Here is a 14070-nt window from a genome sequence, read left to right as displayed (position 1 = left end):
TATAGTATTTGCTTCAACTTACTGAACTAAGCTTTGTATTTGATAAAATGGTGCGCTTCACATTTGTAGCATTTGTTGCTCCATGACAATAACGGCCTGGCCTAATTAGTCTTGCTTTGAATTTAAAGCACCATTTGCTCTTTAAGATGTTTTAGAAAAGGCTTTCTTTTAACTGCAAACATAGCCAATGGTTCAAAACTTGTTGGCAATGTTGACGCTGGCATTGCCGCAGTTTCACAATCCATGAGGTATACCATGACACTGTCATTTTATAATCACATATCAATAAAAACCTCAGTTTAATGAGTAGGTTGGGCAGGACGATATTCCACACTCTTACTGCATTGTACCCCATGTTCTAGTCTGATCATATTGTTCCATCATTGGCTTGTTGTGAACCAGATCATTCCCCCGCTGTTGGATTTCTGGCTTTTGAGATTTACTCTTTCTCACAACATTCTAGTTTCACAGGATTTGTCTGAATTTGCATATAGATCAACAGATTGATTTCTTGTTGGAAAAATTGTTGTGCTGAATGTCTTGTGCAATGTTTTATTATGTCCAAGTACCAATGTTTTAGACATGTATTTCTGGTCCTTGTACTACAGATTCAGGTCACTTTTGGAACCGTTAGTAAATTTTTCCATTTTATCAGTGCAGTGCCCTTAGAGGTGCTGTAATAGCTGGACAGCATATTACTACACCATAATTTGCTTTGAGGAAACTCGGAACTCCCTTTAATTTAGTCAGAATTTGTTATAGTGACACTTAATTTCTAGAAGTTAGAAAGAAGACATGACTTCCGCTGGCAACAGGAATCTAAAAATGTTTATATTCAGTTAGTCTAATTTATAACATATACACATGTAAATTATGTGTATATATGTATTTATATATATATTTTTTTGGTTAGTGGCACCACCAACAGGTTCAAGTATTTATCTGTTGCCATATTAAATGACCGTGAAGAGGTAAATGCGGTCAGCATTTACAAAATGCAAGACTTAATGAAGAGTAAGGACTATAGACTAGTCTTGGCATGCACTGGAGAGACCATACTAGGTAGGCACTGACTAACAAAAGCATTACCCTCTCTTCCTTTTCCGTATGTAACCTGTGGCACCTGTGGATCTTCATATTGGAACGAACGGTTTCTTCGGATGTGTCTCCTGCTGGTTGTGTTCTAAATCTGTTCATGATATAAAACAAATCACCTCTATTGCCATACCTTTAAATACACTTCCATATGGACATGAACTGTGCTTGTGCACTGACACACCCCATACCTTACTCTACACCTTCCTATCTGCCGCCCTGGCAAATTTACCCCCACAGCGCAATGAGCGCTTCACCCAGGGTGGTCCTAGGGGAATGGGTCCTGGTAACCCTGGGTACAACAGGGTCCGCGAGGAGTTTGATGGTCCTTCTAAGAAACCCCGTTTTTAAACGCTGCTCTTTGAATCTCCCAGCAGCACCATTTGTATAGATTCTCCAAAACAAACATGAATCTCTTGTATTTAAGTTTAAATTGTTGCTACACTTTAGCCTAACAATTTAATCCTTTTATGACAAAGTCAATATTTTCATTTTTTATTTTGTATTGTCAGTAGTATGGAAAGAGAGGTCACCCTCGTGTGGTCCATTAGTTCTTTCTGACCCATGTATAACTTTCTTTTCTAGATGTATTATGCTCTGTGAGTCGCCGTGAAGTGATAATTGTAACATTTTTCTCAACTTTCTATGGCTGTGTTTGTGCCATACATTTGGAGTCAAAGCATGTATTATAATAAAGAGACATTGGTTCTATCAGGACAAACCTTTTAACATTTATTCCTAAAAGTTGAAACGTACAGTGTGCTCAAGAAGCAACCAAATCCCAAGAATTGGTTGTTTGCACTACTGAAATAATGTGGATAAATCTGCCACATTAGGTCTTAAAGGGTCTATGTGTTATCTCTGCCACAATCCTGACCTTAGTTCAGCGATATGTAGCGATCTTAAAAAAAAACAAAACGATGCGCGATCCCCACTTGAAGCATGTGCTCACTGCAAATGCCCCACCTGGATTTGCTTCGTTATTTTTTTTTTCTACAAATTCTGATAACAAGGTGACACCTGTCACAGTCACCGTTCTCAGTAGAAGTACTGTGTCAAAAGTAATTATACTTTTCATAAAGGAGTAATTAAGTGGGAAAGTAAGTGGTTCAGGATGACACAACATTAAACATCTGCAGAATCTTTTCACAAGTTGTAGCCCAGCACTTACAATTGTACTTAACAGGACGCTTACTTCATTTTGCATTTTTGTTTACTATTTTATTCTCCACTGTGCGTAGTGGAAGAGGAGGTCTCCTCTGTTTGAAACATTGAAGCAGTTCTCATACTTAAGTGGATGCTCTGAGTTTTTTCATTGGTATTTTTCATTCAGTGACATCTGGTAACTTTTTCTTTTGCTTTTACAGTCATGCTCCAGGAAAGCAGAAATATGACACATAGAACCTTTAAGAAAGCCTGTGGTATCGTGTGTGTGGTTGTGGGTAGCCTTATAAACAACTTAGTCAGCCTGTCACTGACGCACAGCCCACATTGGTGTGCATTCATATGTTTGGAGGCTGGGGTTATTGACTACGTTTACATGCAATGATAATAGTAATAATAATAATAATAATCTCTTCTCTGGAGCTGGAGTACATTTTCAAATTTGGACGAGAATGGAAAACTGGTTCCAAATTATCCAATCCATCAAAATTGGATGCCTCCACATTAAGCAATTTTAATGTAATCAATGGCGACATATTTTCTTGACAGTTGTAGAACTGACATCAAACTCACGTATCCACGCTGCTTGAATCTTGAAACCACTGGAATGGTGTTCCTTCATTTCACAAAGATGACAATAATGCTAGTTGAACTGTGTGTAAAATGATCAATTTAAGTAAGGGTGGAAACACCAGAACTCCACTGAAAGAGTTTTCATGAGTGTAACTGCCCCCCGACCAAGCAGCAAGTCTGCTACTGATGGAAAAATTCCATGTTATAATAAGATTAGTGCCATGCAGGCAGTCTTAGCAGATCAGATTTTTTTATTTTTATAAGAAAAGCTAAATGAAAATGGATGCTGTACAAAATGCAGAATCGATAATGGCATTAGTACCAGTATAATATTATTTCCCATTCCCATCCCTAGATGGGGAAAAAACATTGATATTGAGTTTTGTGTTATGCTTTCGGTGACCTTTGGGAGTTTTGTTTGTATTTCTCTTAATGACATGTTCTTAGACGCCATTACGCGTTTAGTCTCAGTTATGATTTTGGCAGTGTGATTGATATATAAGACAGCTCTTCATTGATCACATTCATTGACACCAAAAGTGCTTCAGTGTGTAGATATAAGGCAAGTGTAATGGCCTATACCGAGTTCATACTGCAGCCACTTATGGGAATGAGGTTAAAAGAACCTTATGTTTGTGACTGAGTTAGACTTTACGATCCTGCATGTAAACGTAGTCATTCAGTTCAGATAATTTCACTGAACATTTCACTGTTCAGATTTTTGTGTGTTAAAGGAACACACAAGGAAGTCTTTATTGAAGTAATTGAATACATCATCTGAGCTGAATATCCATACCATAGTTACTATTTGTTGGCATGTGTAAATCTGCCTTTTGCATGACTGGCAAGAGGCTCTGTTGGATGCATGTAACATGCATTGTGGTCAGTTATGAAAGGATAACCTCCACAAACCTAAGGCATGACTATGTATGATTTGTTCTATATGGGGGTGAAAAACGAACAATAATTTTCTTTAAAGAGGGCAGGGGGACCTGGAACTTTGATTTTTAATATTATTATTTTACTGTTAATTCAAAATATGTTGTTTTGTTTTGTTTTTTTTTAAAGAGAGCTACATGAAACCAATGCACCATTAGCCAGCAAATAGCCATTATTGGATTTAGAAAATAGATATGATACTAAACTTGCACAATTTGTATTTCACCGACAAAGCGTTCATTGTGCTTAACCGATAAGAAGACAAGAAATTTGCTCTATGGTCCGGCGTCTCAGTTTTCATACAACTTGCACTGCAGCAGAATATGTGTTCTATCTCTGCTGCACTTTTTCCTCTTTTTGTTACGGACAAGACCTGTTGACATTTCACTGTCTCCAGCTTGTGAAGTCCCTTTTATTTCACAGGTCAGTCAGTTTTATCGGTCTGATTTGATTTTGCCCTCTAACTTGTAATTAAATGTGTACTGTGTTGCACAGATAGTCTCATGTGGCTGAAGGTTCTCTCAGCCTGCTCTGTAGTTTAACTGTTGGTAATAGACAAGACTTACTGTGTGGCCTGTGTGCAGCTGGGCCCACAGTATACAGTCCATTTTGTTATTTATCCCAAATCAGACTTTTACCCTTTGACCAACCCCTTTCTGCATTTCAGAAAAAAAATACGTGCTTTAAGCTTCATTTCCACTAATGTCATCTGTGGAATTACTACAAGACTCAAGAGCTCACAACCAGTGTCACAAAAGGACATTTAACATTGTCACCCTAAACCCTCAAAACAGGGAACTTAATGTTTGCCATTTATTACCCAGGTAGGGTAGGAGGTAATTGAAAATGTACCAAAATCAACAACAAATCTGCGTTTTGAATTTTGAAGGTAGGCTGCCTTTTTGTTGATATTTGGATCACAGATTGGAACAAACCTCTGTAAACTGATCAGAGCCTGCTATATTAAGAAACTACCTTCACATTTTTCCTGTGCTGCCTACTCTGGCCTCTCTCCATTAATCATGTCAGTACCTGTTTTGAGGTAGTCTGACATCACTTAGCATCAAATGGACACTGGCTAGCAAGCATTTCTGAGTTGAATGCTAGGAGGAGTTGAGCTGTAAAAGTGAGTGTAAGTATTCTTGCATTAATTACAACTTGTATAACAAGTATAATTGTTGCTCTTCGCTGCCTTTTTGTTGCGGAAATTTTGTATATGCTAAGATGAAGCAGTACACTTTGTTCATTTTTCCTTTCACTTGCTTTATGCTGACATTCTGTGGATCATTGAAGGTGTATTTACATTACGTACAGTTCACAAAAGTGACAACAGTGTTGCTTCTGATACTACTTTACTACTATTTTATATACCATAAAATATTTTATAGTACTCTAATTTTCATGATCATTGATAATAAGTGGCTTGCTGTATTGCCTTTGCAGACAGTGTCTGTCCAATGGTTGACTTTGGACAACATTTAGACCAATAGCTGGATGACTGTAATGCATCCTATGTTAGTTCTTTTGTCATTTGTCAAAGTGCATTAAAACAGAGTATTAGTTGTGGTGTTCCATTTATGGACAGTATGACAGTGGACTGCACAATTACACCATTAGAAAAAGTATCCCAAGAATATCTTCCCTCTTCATGCGGCATCTGGGAGCCCTGCAAAATACATCTGAAATGGCTGTACAACAGAGGACTACAGATACTCGGATGAATTTGGTAATTGAATTGGATATCATGGAGTGCTCATCTGCAATGTTATGTGTGTTTGTGTTATGTACATTTTTTCTTTGACAGGTTTGACCAGCTTTAAAGATTTTGAACTGTGGAGGAATTTATAGTTGCATAGTGTGGACTCGGGAATGCTTTAGCAAAGGAACTTAAACATGGGACCACAAAAAAACAGCACATGAAGGATTAAAATGACAATTACAACAATAGCCAACATATTACCCTTTGAGTCAGTGTAGTAGGGATGGACAACAATGCAAAGAAGCTAATCTAGCTATGTGACATTCCTTTTTGCATGAATAATTTTCTAACTGTAGAGAAATTTACATTTACTTTTTTTTGAATGACAAGAACATAATTAACTTTTAAAGTTGCAGCTTGATGGATTAATATTTTACAATAATTTGGTGTCCTGATGTTAAAAATGCAGATCCCTATATCACTTCAGACAAGGGATCAGGAATTCTGTTAAGAAATTGTGAGTACCGTATTTCCTGAAGGACTGATAGGGGGGCCTTGGGTTACCTCAAATGGGAATGGTAACAGGCATTTAGTTGTAAAGGGCTTGTATTAGAGGTAGTCCTTGATTTTTCATTCTTTGCTTTGACTATAAGAATTGGTCAGCATACATCAGCAAGACGAATTCCACATTGACATCCAATACGGGGAACAAAAAATACAAAAACATATTAGCAAAATACAGCTGGGGTAAATAAATTTGATGACCACTTCTATAATGGTTAAAATTATAAACTAGCACAAAAATTCCAATTAGCAACATAAGCCACCATCTTCTGAATGAGACATTACAAAAAACTACCAAAAGTAACATTTGCATGATGGGAAATGTGGGCTGTTGCTACAGTACCTCAGTGTGAAGCTTCACTTTGAGACAGACCAATTTGCCCTATTAAACTTACTGCATAAGTGTTGGCAGTGTTAAACAAGACTTATTGTATAACATTTGCAGGAACGTGTTGTACAAAACTTATTGACTTGCAAGATTCCCTCATGGCACTTATAATAACTAGTAACTGCCAACTTGACATTGGCTTAATTTGCCAAGTATGTGTGTGCACACAAGGAATTTGACTGTAGCGAAAATATTTGTCAATGTATTTGCATAGAATAAAAGAGATACAGCTCAATGAACACTTTGAGTAATCCAAAAGGACAATGTGTTGAAAGTTGCACAATTGTTGTATTTACATGATGGAATTATACATTGTGCTTGTTTGGCATGCACATTACAGCAACCGGGAGTTGATCCACCCTTTTTCCTGGCCATTAATTGGGACAGGCCTTTATTTGTTTGTCAACAAAGCCAGCAGCCATTATTTGAGACCAGGCTTTTATTTGACTGTTGGTTTTTATTTGAGGAAATGCGGTACTTACTTATCTGAAAGCGACTTACACCATCAATTTTTAAGACATATACATCTTTTGTTAATGTGACAGTGTATGGGGTATAAGACATGCTGTAGTTAGATAACTCCCTCTGCTTCCTGTTGTGGGAAAAGTCTATGTGGAAGGAAGGGCTCCTTTGTCGTCGACAACACCAAATTGGTCTTGGTTGGTAAAATAGTGTGTATAGTTATCCATGGAAAATCGAAGTTCAGTCTGCAACCAGTTTACAACAGTAGTGTTTGTGGATCAACATTAAACCTAAATATTAATGCAAAATTAAACCAGCTTTAAAAAAAAAACAAAAAAAAAAACACTTTGCCCAAATTTGAGGATTATTCCAGATTTAATCATTTTTAGATTGCTGTTTATTTTCTAGATGACTCAGTAAGATCATCAATCTATCTGAAATCACAGTTAAAATAATTTAACGTGTAAAAAAGATACCTTTGCTCAGCTCAAGTTTGTGATCCATTATTCCTTGAAGAGTTTTTTTCCCCCACTTCCTCAAGAGTGACAAAAAGAATTGAGCACAACAATAAAACCCCTGGAAGAGATTTTGTCATATAGGCAATGGAAAAAAGCAAAAGTCAAATGACCACTAATTCTTAGGAGTCAGTAAGACAATTAGATATTTATTAGAAAGTGTAAAAAATGTAAGTTGGATATGCATCTCACAAAACTCTTAAGTTACTAATATCATTTTGCGAACAGCAAGTTAACCTTAAATAAAAGTGTAATACTGGACAAGTATATGACTGTTATTAGGCTTATTAATAGCTTTGTTAGTTAAAACAGTTTGGTCAGAGACATTCTCCGCACAGCATCTGAACATCCTGCAAAATAGTGCAAGTTCTCATGAACTTGACCTCAGTGTAAATTTTAAAACTTGTAATGTTATGTCTGTGTGTTGTGTACAATTTGTTTTTCTTTAACAGGTTTGACCATCATTAAAGGTGTTGGACTATAAGAAGGAACTTTCCAAACCAAGAAATTCAAAGACTGTAGCTTCTGTTGGAGTGGTTTTGTCAATGAAAAACGCTCGAGGACCAAATAACACCGACTTTTGAAAAATGTCCGATTATTGATCATGATGGGTAGTGCTCGATAGCTTGGACTGTTGCGTGCAATGTTGGAATACAGTTTTTAACATTAACATTGAACCATTCTTCCCCCAAAGTACACAAGATTGACTGGACTGTGCAAAGAACACGTAACACTTATTGGCCCCCTATTGCAGAAGAAATTTGGGCTATTTCAGTAGAATGGGAATCAGAGCTGTAACAGCGACATTCATGGTCAAGATATGTTTGAAGGTGGCATCAAGCACATTTAACAGACTACATTAACTATTATAGAGGTTTGGAACCGAGATGTCCCATAAGGTCAAAGCAATCTGAATTAGCATCATTGAAGTAAACATTTTAGTGAGATCTTTGATGCTAATATTATGTTCTGTGTCAGACATGTGGTGCTAAGAACTATCTAATGGAACTAATTAGCAGACAAATGAGCAACTATGTACATTAGAGGTTCACGACACAGATTTCACCTGTTGCAACACAGTTTTTTGTTAGCGTTATTTGATTTCAATAGAAATCAAAGCTTTTGACACTAAAATACAGGTTCAGAACAGGGATGTCTACAGCGTCAATGGAGTAAAAATAGAAATCAAAGTTTTGACACTGACCTCTTTTAAAACGTAATAGTCAAGAGGCCACAGAACCGTTGCAGAGGTCTTGAATAGGAATGACCCCAATGGCAACACATCTGAACTTTGTGATGTTGAGTACAAATTGAAACCAACGTTCTGACACTCATTCCTTCTTAGTAAAGATTTGTTTGATAGGAGTCGATGGCTTTTAACCCGTGCACTGCACCCCATCGATATTTGAAATTGGACTAGTAGACCTGACCAACCTCCAATATACCAATCTTCCTGAGGCAGGAAATCCCATGCACCTTATGGTTGAAGAGGGGATGCCGTGGTGCAGGGTTTCCGTTGGTGCCGGTCGACATGTCGTAGAAGATATCATCGTACGGGACAAATAAAAGAAATTCCGTTCAAATTTCAGATGTTTATGGAAACTGTTGTCTCGTGTTTTGTGTCTACGTGATTAATGGGGACAACAGTTTTTGAAATTGGTCCAGTATTGAGCGAACGCTGCAGCTGCGACACTGACGGGCTCAGGATGTTGTTTAAGGCTTTGTTCAGACTGCAGGCAAATCAGATTTGTTTCTTAAATCAGATCTTTAAGACCGAGTGTCCACACTGTTATTTGCAAGTGATTAGATTTCTGTGTCTAGACATTAAGAACCTATCTGCATGGGTTGCTGTGTCTGTCAGTCACTACAGACTCTGGTGATGTGGCTTTCCAACATGCAAGTGTGAAAAATAATTCATTAAGGCGCTGTCAAGCCGCTGTGCAGTTCTCTGTAGCAGCAGACAAACTCAGCGATGAAGGAGGCTGGTGTACTTAGTAATGCGCTTCATCACTCTGGAGTTAACGTGTCTTGCTTGCTAGAGATGCAAAACACACAATAAAATCTGATTTGAGTGTCAGACTGAAATCATATTCGTAAGTGCCTCGCTTTGGTCTGATATGAAAAAATTGCATTTCATGTATGTTTTTCCAGATTATCTAAAATCAATCAATCAAACATGCCAAAAAAATAAAAAATGATTTGGGCTGACAGTCTGAATAAGGCCTACACGTCGGACAACATTATGGAAAAGGTCCCTCTCAACGAAGCCACCAGACTTCATTCGCAGAAACGGAAATTTCGACGTCAGAAAACACTTCATTCAAACTTGATAGAAACAAAATGAAAAAGAGGAACGGTGGAATGTAGAGCCAGAAATTTCACATTGAATTCTGGAATTGGATGTAACAGGAGACATTTAAATATGTCAAACTTCATTCATTCAGTAAAACATTGCTAATTACCGGCTAATGGAAACCCTGGCGTGCTGTGCCTTTTGTGGTTGTGTGTATGTTTCATGTCTTTGGGTAAATGAGAGGTGTGTTAGCTGCTGTCAGCCAGCTTGTCAAAGACAGGCTGCCCCAGTCCACAGTAGAGGCTCCTCTCTGCAGTTGGGTTACATTGACGATGAGTAGTTCTGCAGAAGTCAGTGGACAGTAAAGCCTGGACTTGTTTGCACTGCAGCCAGAGGTATGCTTACACAGATCAGCTGAACAAGTAAGGTAAGTGTCCCATCCATGTTTATAATACAAGATGCACAGTTGTCCCATAACTTGACTCTTCTCTCTGTCCTTTCTTCTTCCATGTCACTGCTCACAGTGACGTCACAGGGCTTCTGGCATCACACTTACAAAGAATGGCATCACAGTGCAGATCTCTGTTCTTCAACCTTTTGTGTGTGGATGTTGCAAAGCATTGTAGCCCGTGCAGTGTGTGTGCGTGTGTGGTGGTAGTATGGACGCATGAGAGGAGCAATGTAACGACGGCTGAGTCACTAGTTCAACACTACAGCTTCTAACCAGACTGAAATATTGACAGTCATATTTTGGGAACACTGAAAGTCACGAAGGATATTCTGGTTTATTTTCTGGTGTTGCTTGAAGTATAAATGGAAAATGGAAAATTAAGCAACAATCCCAAGTCTTGTACAACTGAACAAGATATTTATTTGGAGAGAATCTCTGTTCAGCTTGTCCTGCCGTCCAGCTGATTTCTTTAGTGTTTTGTTTCTTGTAAACCTTTTTTTTCTGCCATACTTAAAGGTAATCAGCAATGGAAATAGGCAGGTTGTGTGCACCACTGAACAGAAAAAGTGAGTCCAATGCAAAGCTCATGGGATGGCATTTTCCACTTTAATACCGTGAGAAAGACTTTTGGTAGTGATGTCTTTGTGCGGAGCCTCTTTTACATCCTTATATTAGTATCTTATGTATTGGGTAAATTCTAGATTTTACCCCTTTCAGAAACAATGGAACAAGGACACATGCCAATCGTTGTTTCACATGATTTTTTTAGTACAGTAGCCCCAGTGTGGATCACTGAACCATGATAAATTCTGAAAACCATTCAAACTATTTAAAAATCAGCTTATCCAGCACTTTTGTTTATCACTGACTTGTGTAGACATTGCAGTGACTTTGGTAACTGACGTCATCTCTACTCCTGACTGTCTCTGGCTGTGAAGAGTCTCAAACCATAAACAGTCATTTTTGTGGTACTGGGTTGGGATGTGTTGCAGTTTTGAAGTGAAACATGTCACACACTGCTTGGGTTGCTGTGGGTGGGAGTGTAGAATGTGAAAATCCCAATGTCAGACATCTGTTTTTCTTCTCCATGCTCAATGCAGTTTGCCTGGACTTTGACCCTTTTACCACAACCTTTGTGACTTTGTGTGTTTGTGTAGATGGGGTGTGTGGGGTGTGTGTTTTTTTTTATCCTTGAAATCTTAATAATTTAAACAAATTATTTCAAATTATGACAGCTGTCGTTAGTAAAAGGCTATCAATTTTGGATTTGTTATGTCACCTGAAGAGCCTGCACTCTGACTATACCAGTGCATTATTTACAACAGACCAGTCTTGACTGGGGAGAAAACTCAAACGCAAGCACGTGGATGCCTGCCAGTGTTCTGAAGGTCATTTAAAACCATGGCAAGACTGCATCAAACATCATTCTTTTTTAGAGCCATGGTCGAATCTGCATATTAAGATTCAGTGTGACTCACATCATTTGATGCCCTTCTAGATTAAACATCCATTAATCAGCTTGAATCAGAAAGAGGGACTTCATAAGGAGAACCTGCCTGAGAATCATTAATTCTTTAATGTTTCAGTATCAAAGTAACCCATTGATTATCTCCACATTAATAGCTACGTTACAAACAGGAATAGCTAATAACTTTTAATGATGCTAATTTGCCAAAATGTTAACAAGGACCCAATTTGCAGTGAACAGTCACTGAATCCAATGCAACACTATTCTTCCTGTTTTCATTCCCCAAAGCACCATGGGAACTAAAGTTCTGAAACTAAAGGATGATCATTCCTCAGAGAATCATTAAAGACAAAACTGACAGTCATTCAGAGAGGGAGTAAAATGTTCTGTCATCTTTAAACAGTGACTACTTCACAATAACACATTCATCAAGATCACCAGATATTCACTGACCAATTATTAACTACATGACCCTGAAATCCCCTGATCTAAATGATGGCTGTAGGCTGAAGTGGTCGATGCCATACACAGACAGCTATTTTGACTTTTAGTTGCTGGTGAGTTCACGCCCTGCAGCAGTCTGGTTTGTGAAGAGGGGAATGGAAAGACGTAGTTCTTCTTCTGAGAATAAAACCTCTGCAGCAGTGCTCGACTCTTGCCTTTCTTTCCTTTCCTCTCAGTGCCTGTACGACTCCTATTTTGCCATTCTTCCTGTTAAACCTGAATGCCATGTCCGTGACCAGCCAGTGCAGTACATCACGACTGTGGCGTTTTCCTTTTGTTTCGTGTGCGTAGGGGTTGACGTGTAGCTGGAAAGGACCGTGGCGCTGCCGGCAGTTTATGGTTCTCGATCTGGATCCGGCTGGAGCGACACTGTGGTCAGCCAATGCCATGAATCGAGCCCTGGAGGCTGTCAAGATGTATCTCTCTGCACTGTGATCCATTTTCTAACTAAATCCTCAGTCCTGATTGGCCAGAATCTTTCCTGTCCTATCTCTGAGTGTGATGCCAGAATAACCCTTTTGGCCTCCAATGGCCTCGTCCAAAAGGGCACTGCCCAAAGCCTGTAAGAATGCCATTATTCATGACCAAGTCTACTTCTGTTCAAGCTTATGGTGTGTATGGGGTTTCTCAGTCACACCCCTGATGTGTCAGTACGAAGGTCAGCTTCACACGGCTTTGTAACAGAATTCCCCGAGGATTGCAGCAGATTGAACGTTGTCGTCATGAATTTGTCTCGTTCCCTCTGCAGTTTGTAATCACATGAATCTACTTCAGGGTGCTGAGATGCCTTTCTAAAACTCTACCTGTATATTAACTTTATCTCACATTTCATACAACATATTTGTACTTGTCCACACATTGACACACATGAAGGGTTATTTACCTGTGATGCATGTTCACGTTATAACACCATAACCTGTATTTCCTATTAAAACGCTTCCATTTAGAGTCACTGCCCACACAAACACATGCACACACAAAGCACACACATACTCACTGATGCACATGCTGCCATTTTTTTTTTGTCTTTTTAAGATGGCGACTTCAATAGCAATGGATAACCAAATAAGTAATGGTAGAAACCTGCTGAGCAGTTCACTACCAGGCGCTCATTGTGTCTCTCTCGCCACAGGAGCCTCGACCAGTCGCAGGAGGCTGAGAGTCCACGACGTTAAACCACGGTAAGAGCGCTGTGGACTTAGTTACGGGTGGATTTATATATATAAAGTAAATACTTAAAGAGTTCCCCTTCATTATCCCGTGTCAGCCCATGGCACACATTTTCTGTGCTTGGCTGACATGGTTTTGTTGAACTTGGTATGTTGGGACAATTTAAACGTTCTTGTACGCACATAGAAATTAGTGACAAGTCATTTTCAGCATAGATCTGCCCAACTTATCCAGAAGTTTCATCTGTTGGAATGATTTAAATCACCAGTGAAGGTGTACAGGGTATGTGAAAAGTAATGAATGATGTTTCCTCACTTTAGAAACGGGAGGTTCATTGTAGAAGTTAAATAACAGTTGGTCTTTTCTTTTGTTTGTCCCTGCTTCTGTAGGTAAAATGAAGACTGGTGTCTGATTAAAATGCCAGAGCTGAGGAGACCCAGCAGCTGCACTGTGGTGATGCCAGGATCACTTCCATGTTAGTTCCCTGCAGTTTATTATTCAGACATGTGCCATTAAAGAAACCAAGAAAACTAAAACTGCAAAACAGAGCTGCGAGTTGCATAAGCTGAGATGTATGTTGCATTAACAACTTCACTGGCAGTTGACCTTCAAATGGCATTTTCTCCACTACAAACAGCTTTCTCTTCTCCTTCCTTGCAGAGCTGCAGGTGGTGACGCTGATGCTTCCAGGAGGCATCCAGCAGAGGAGAAGCCACCAGAGTCCAGAGGAGATTTATGCTTTTTTTTTTGCATTGAAGGTTTAATAATAAATGATGTAAACCTGA

The 14070-nt window shown here is 38.8% G+C and overlaps 1 protein-coding gene across 2 annotated transcripts in view; it reads left to right on the top strand.

The window, feature by feature from the left end:
• The window catches only part of sfpq (splicing factor proline/glutamine-rich), a 21561-nt gene extending 7491 nt beyond the window's left edge, over nt 1-14070 (top strand). The window contains exons 10-12 of one of the 2 annotated variants that reach the window (XR_011603221.1): nt 13248-13296; nt 13675-13760; nt 13946-14070. Coding sequence is in view for 1 of the 2 variants with exons in the window: in XM_070984432.1 (XP_070840533.1) it covers nt 1336-1446 (111 nt within the window). In the remaining variant the exon portion in view is untranslated. Of the gene's footprint in view, nt 1-1335; nt 1817-13247; nt 13297-13674; nt 13761-13945 lie in introns of those variants that run through there. The other variant, XM_070984432.1, reaches the window with a different exon arrangement.

This window comes from Chaetodon trifascialis, chromosome 17, assembly GCF_039877785.1.
Source record: "Chaetodon trifascialis isolate fChaTrf1 chromosome 17, fChaTrf1.hap1, whole genome shotgun sequence".
NCBI classification, from domain to species: Eukaryota; Metazoa; Chordata; class Actinopteri; order Chaetodontiformes; family Chaetodontidae; genus Chaetodon; species Chaetodon trifascialis.
Note: the sequence above shows the minus strand (reverse complement) of the source record. Positions and strands in the feature narration are given on the sequence as shown.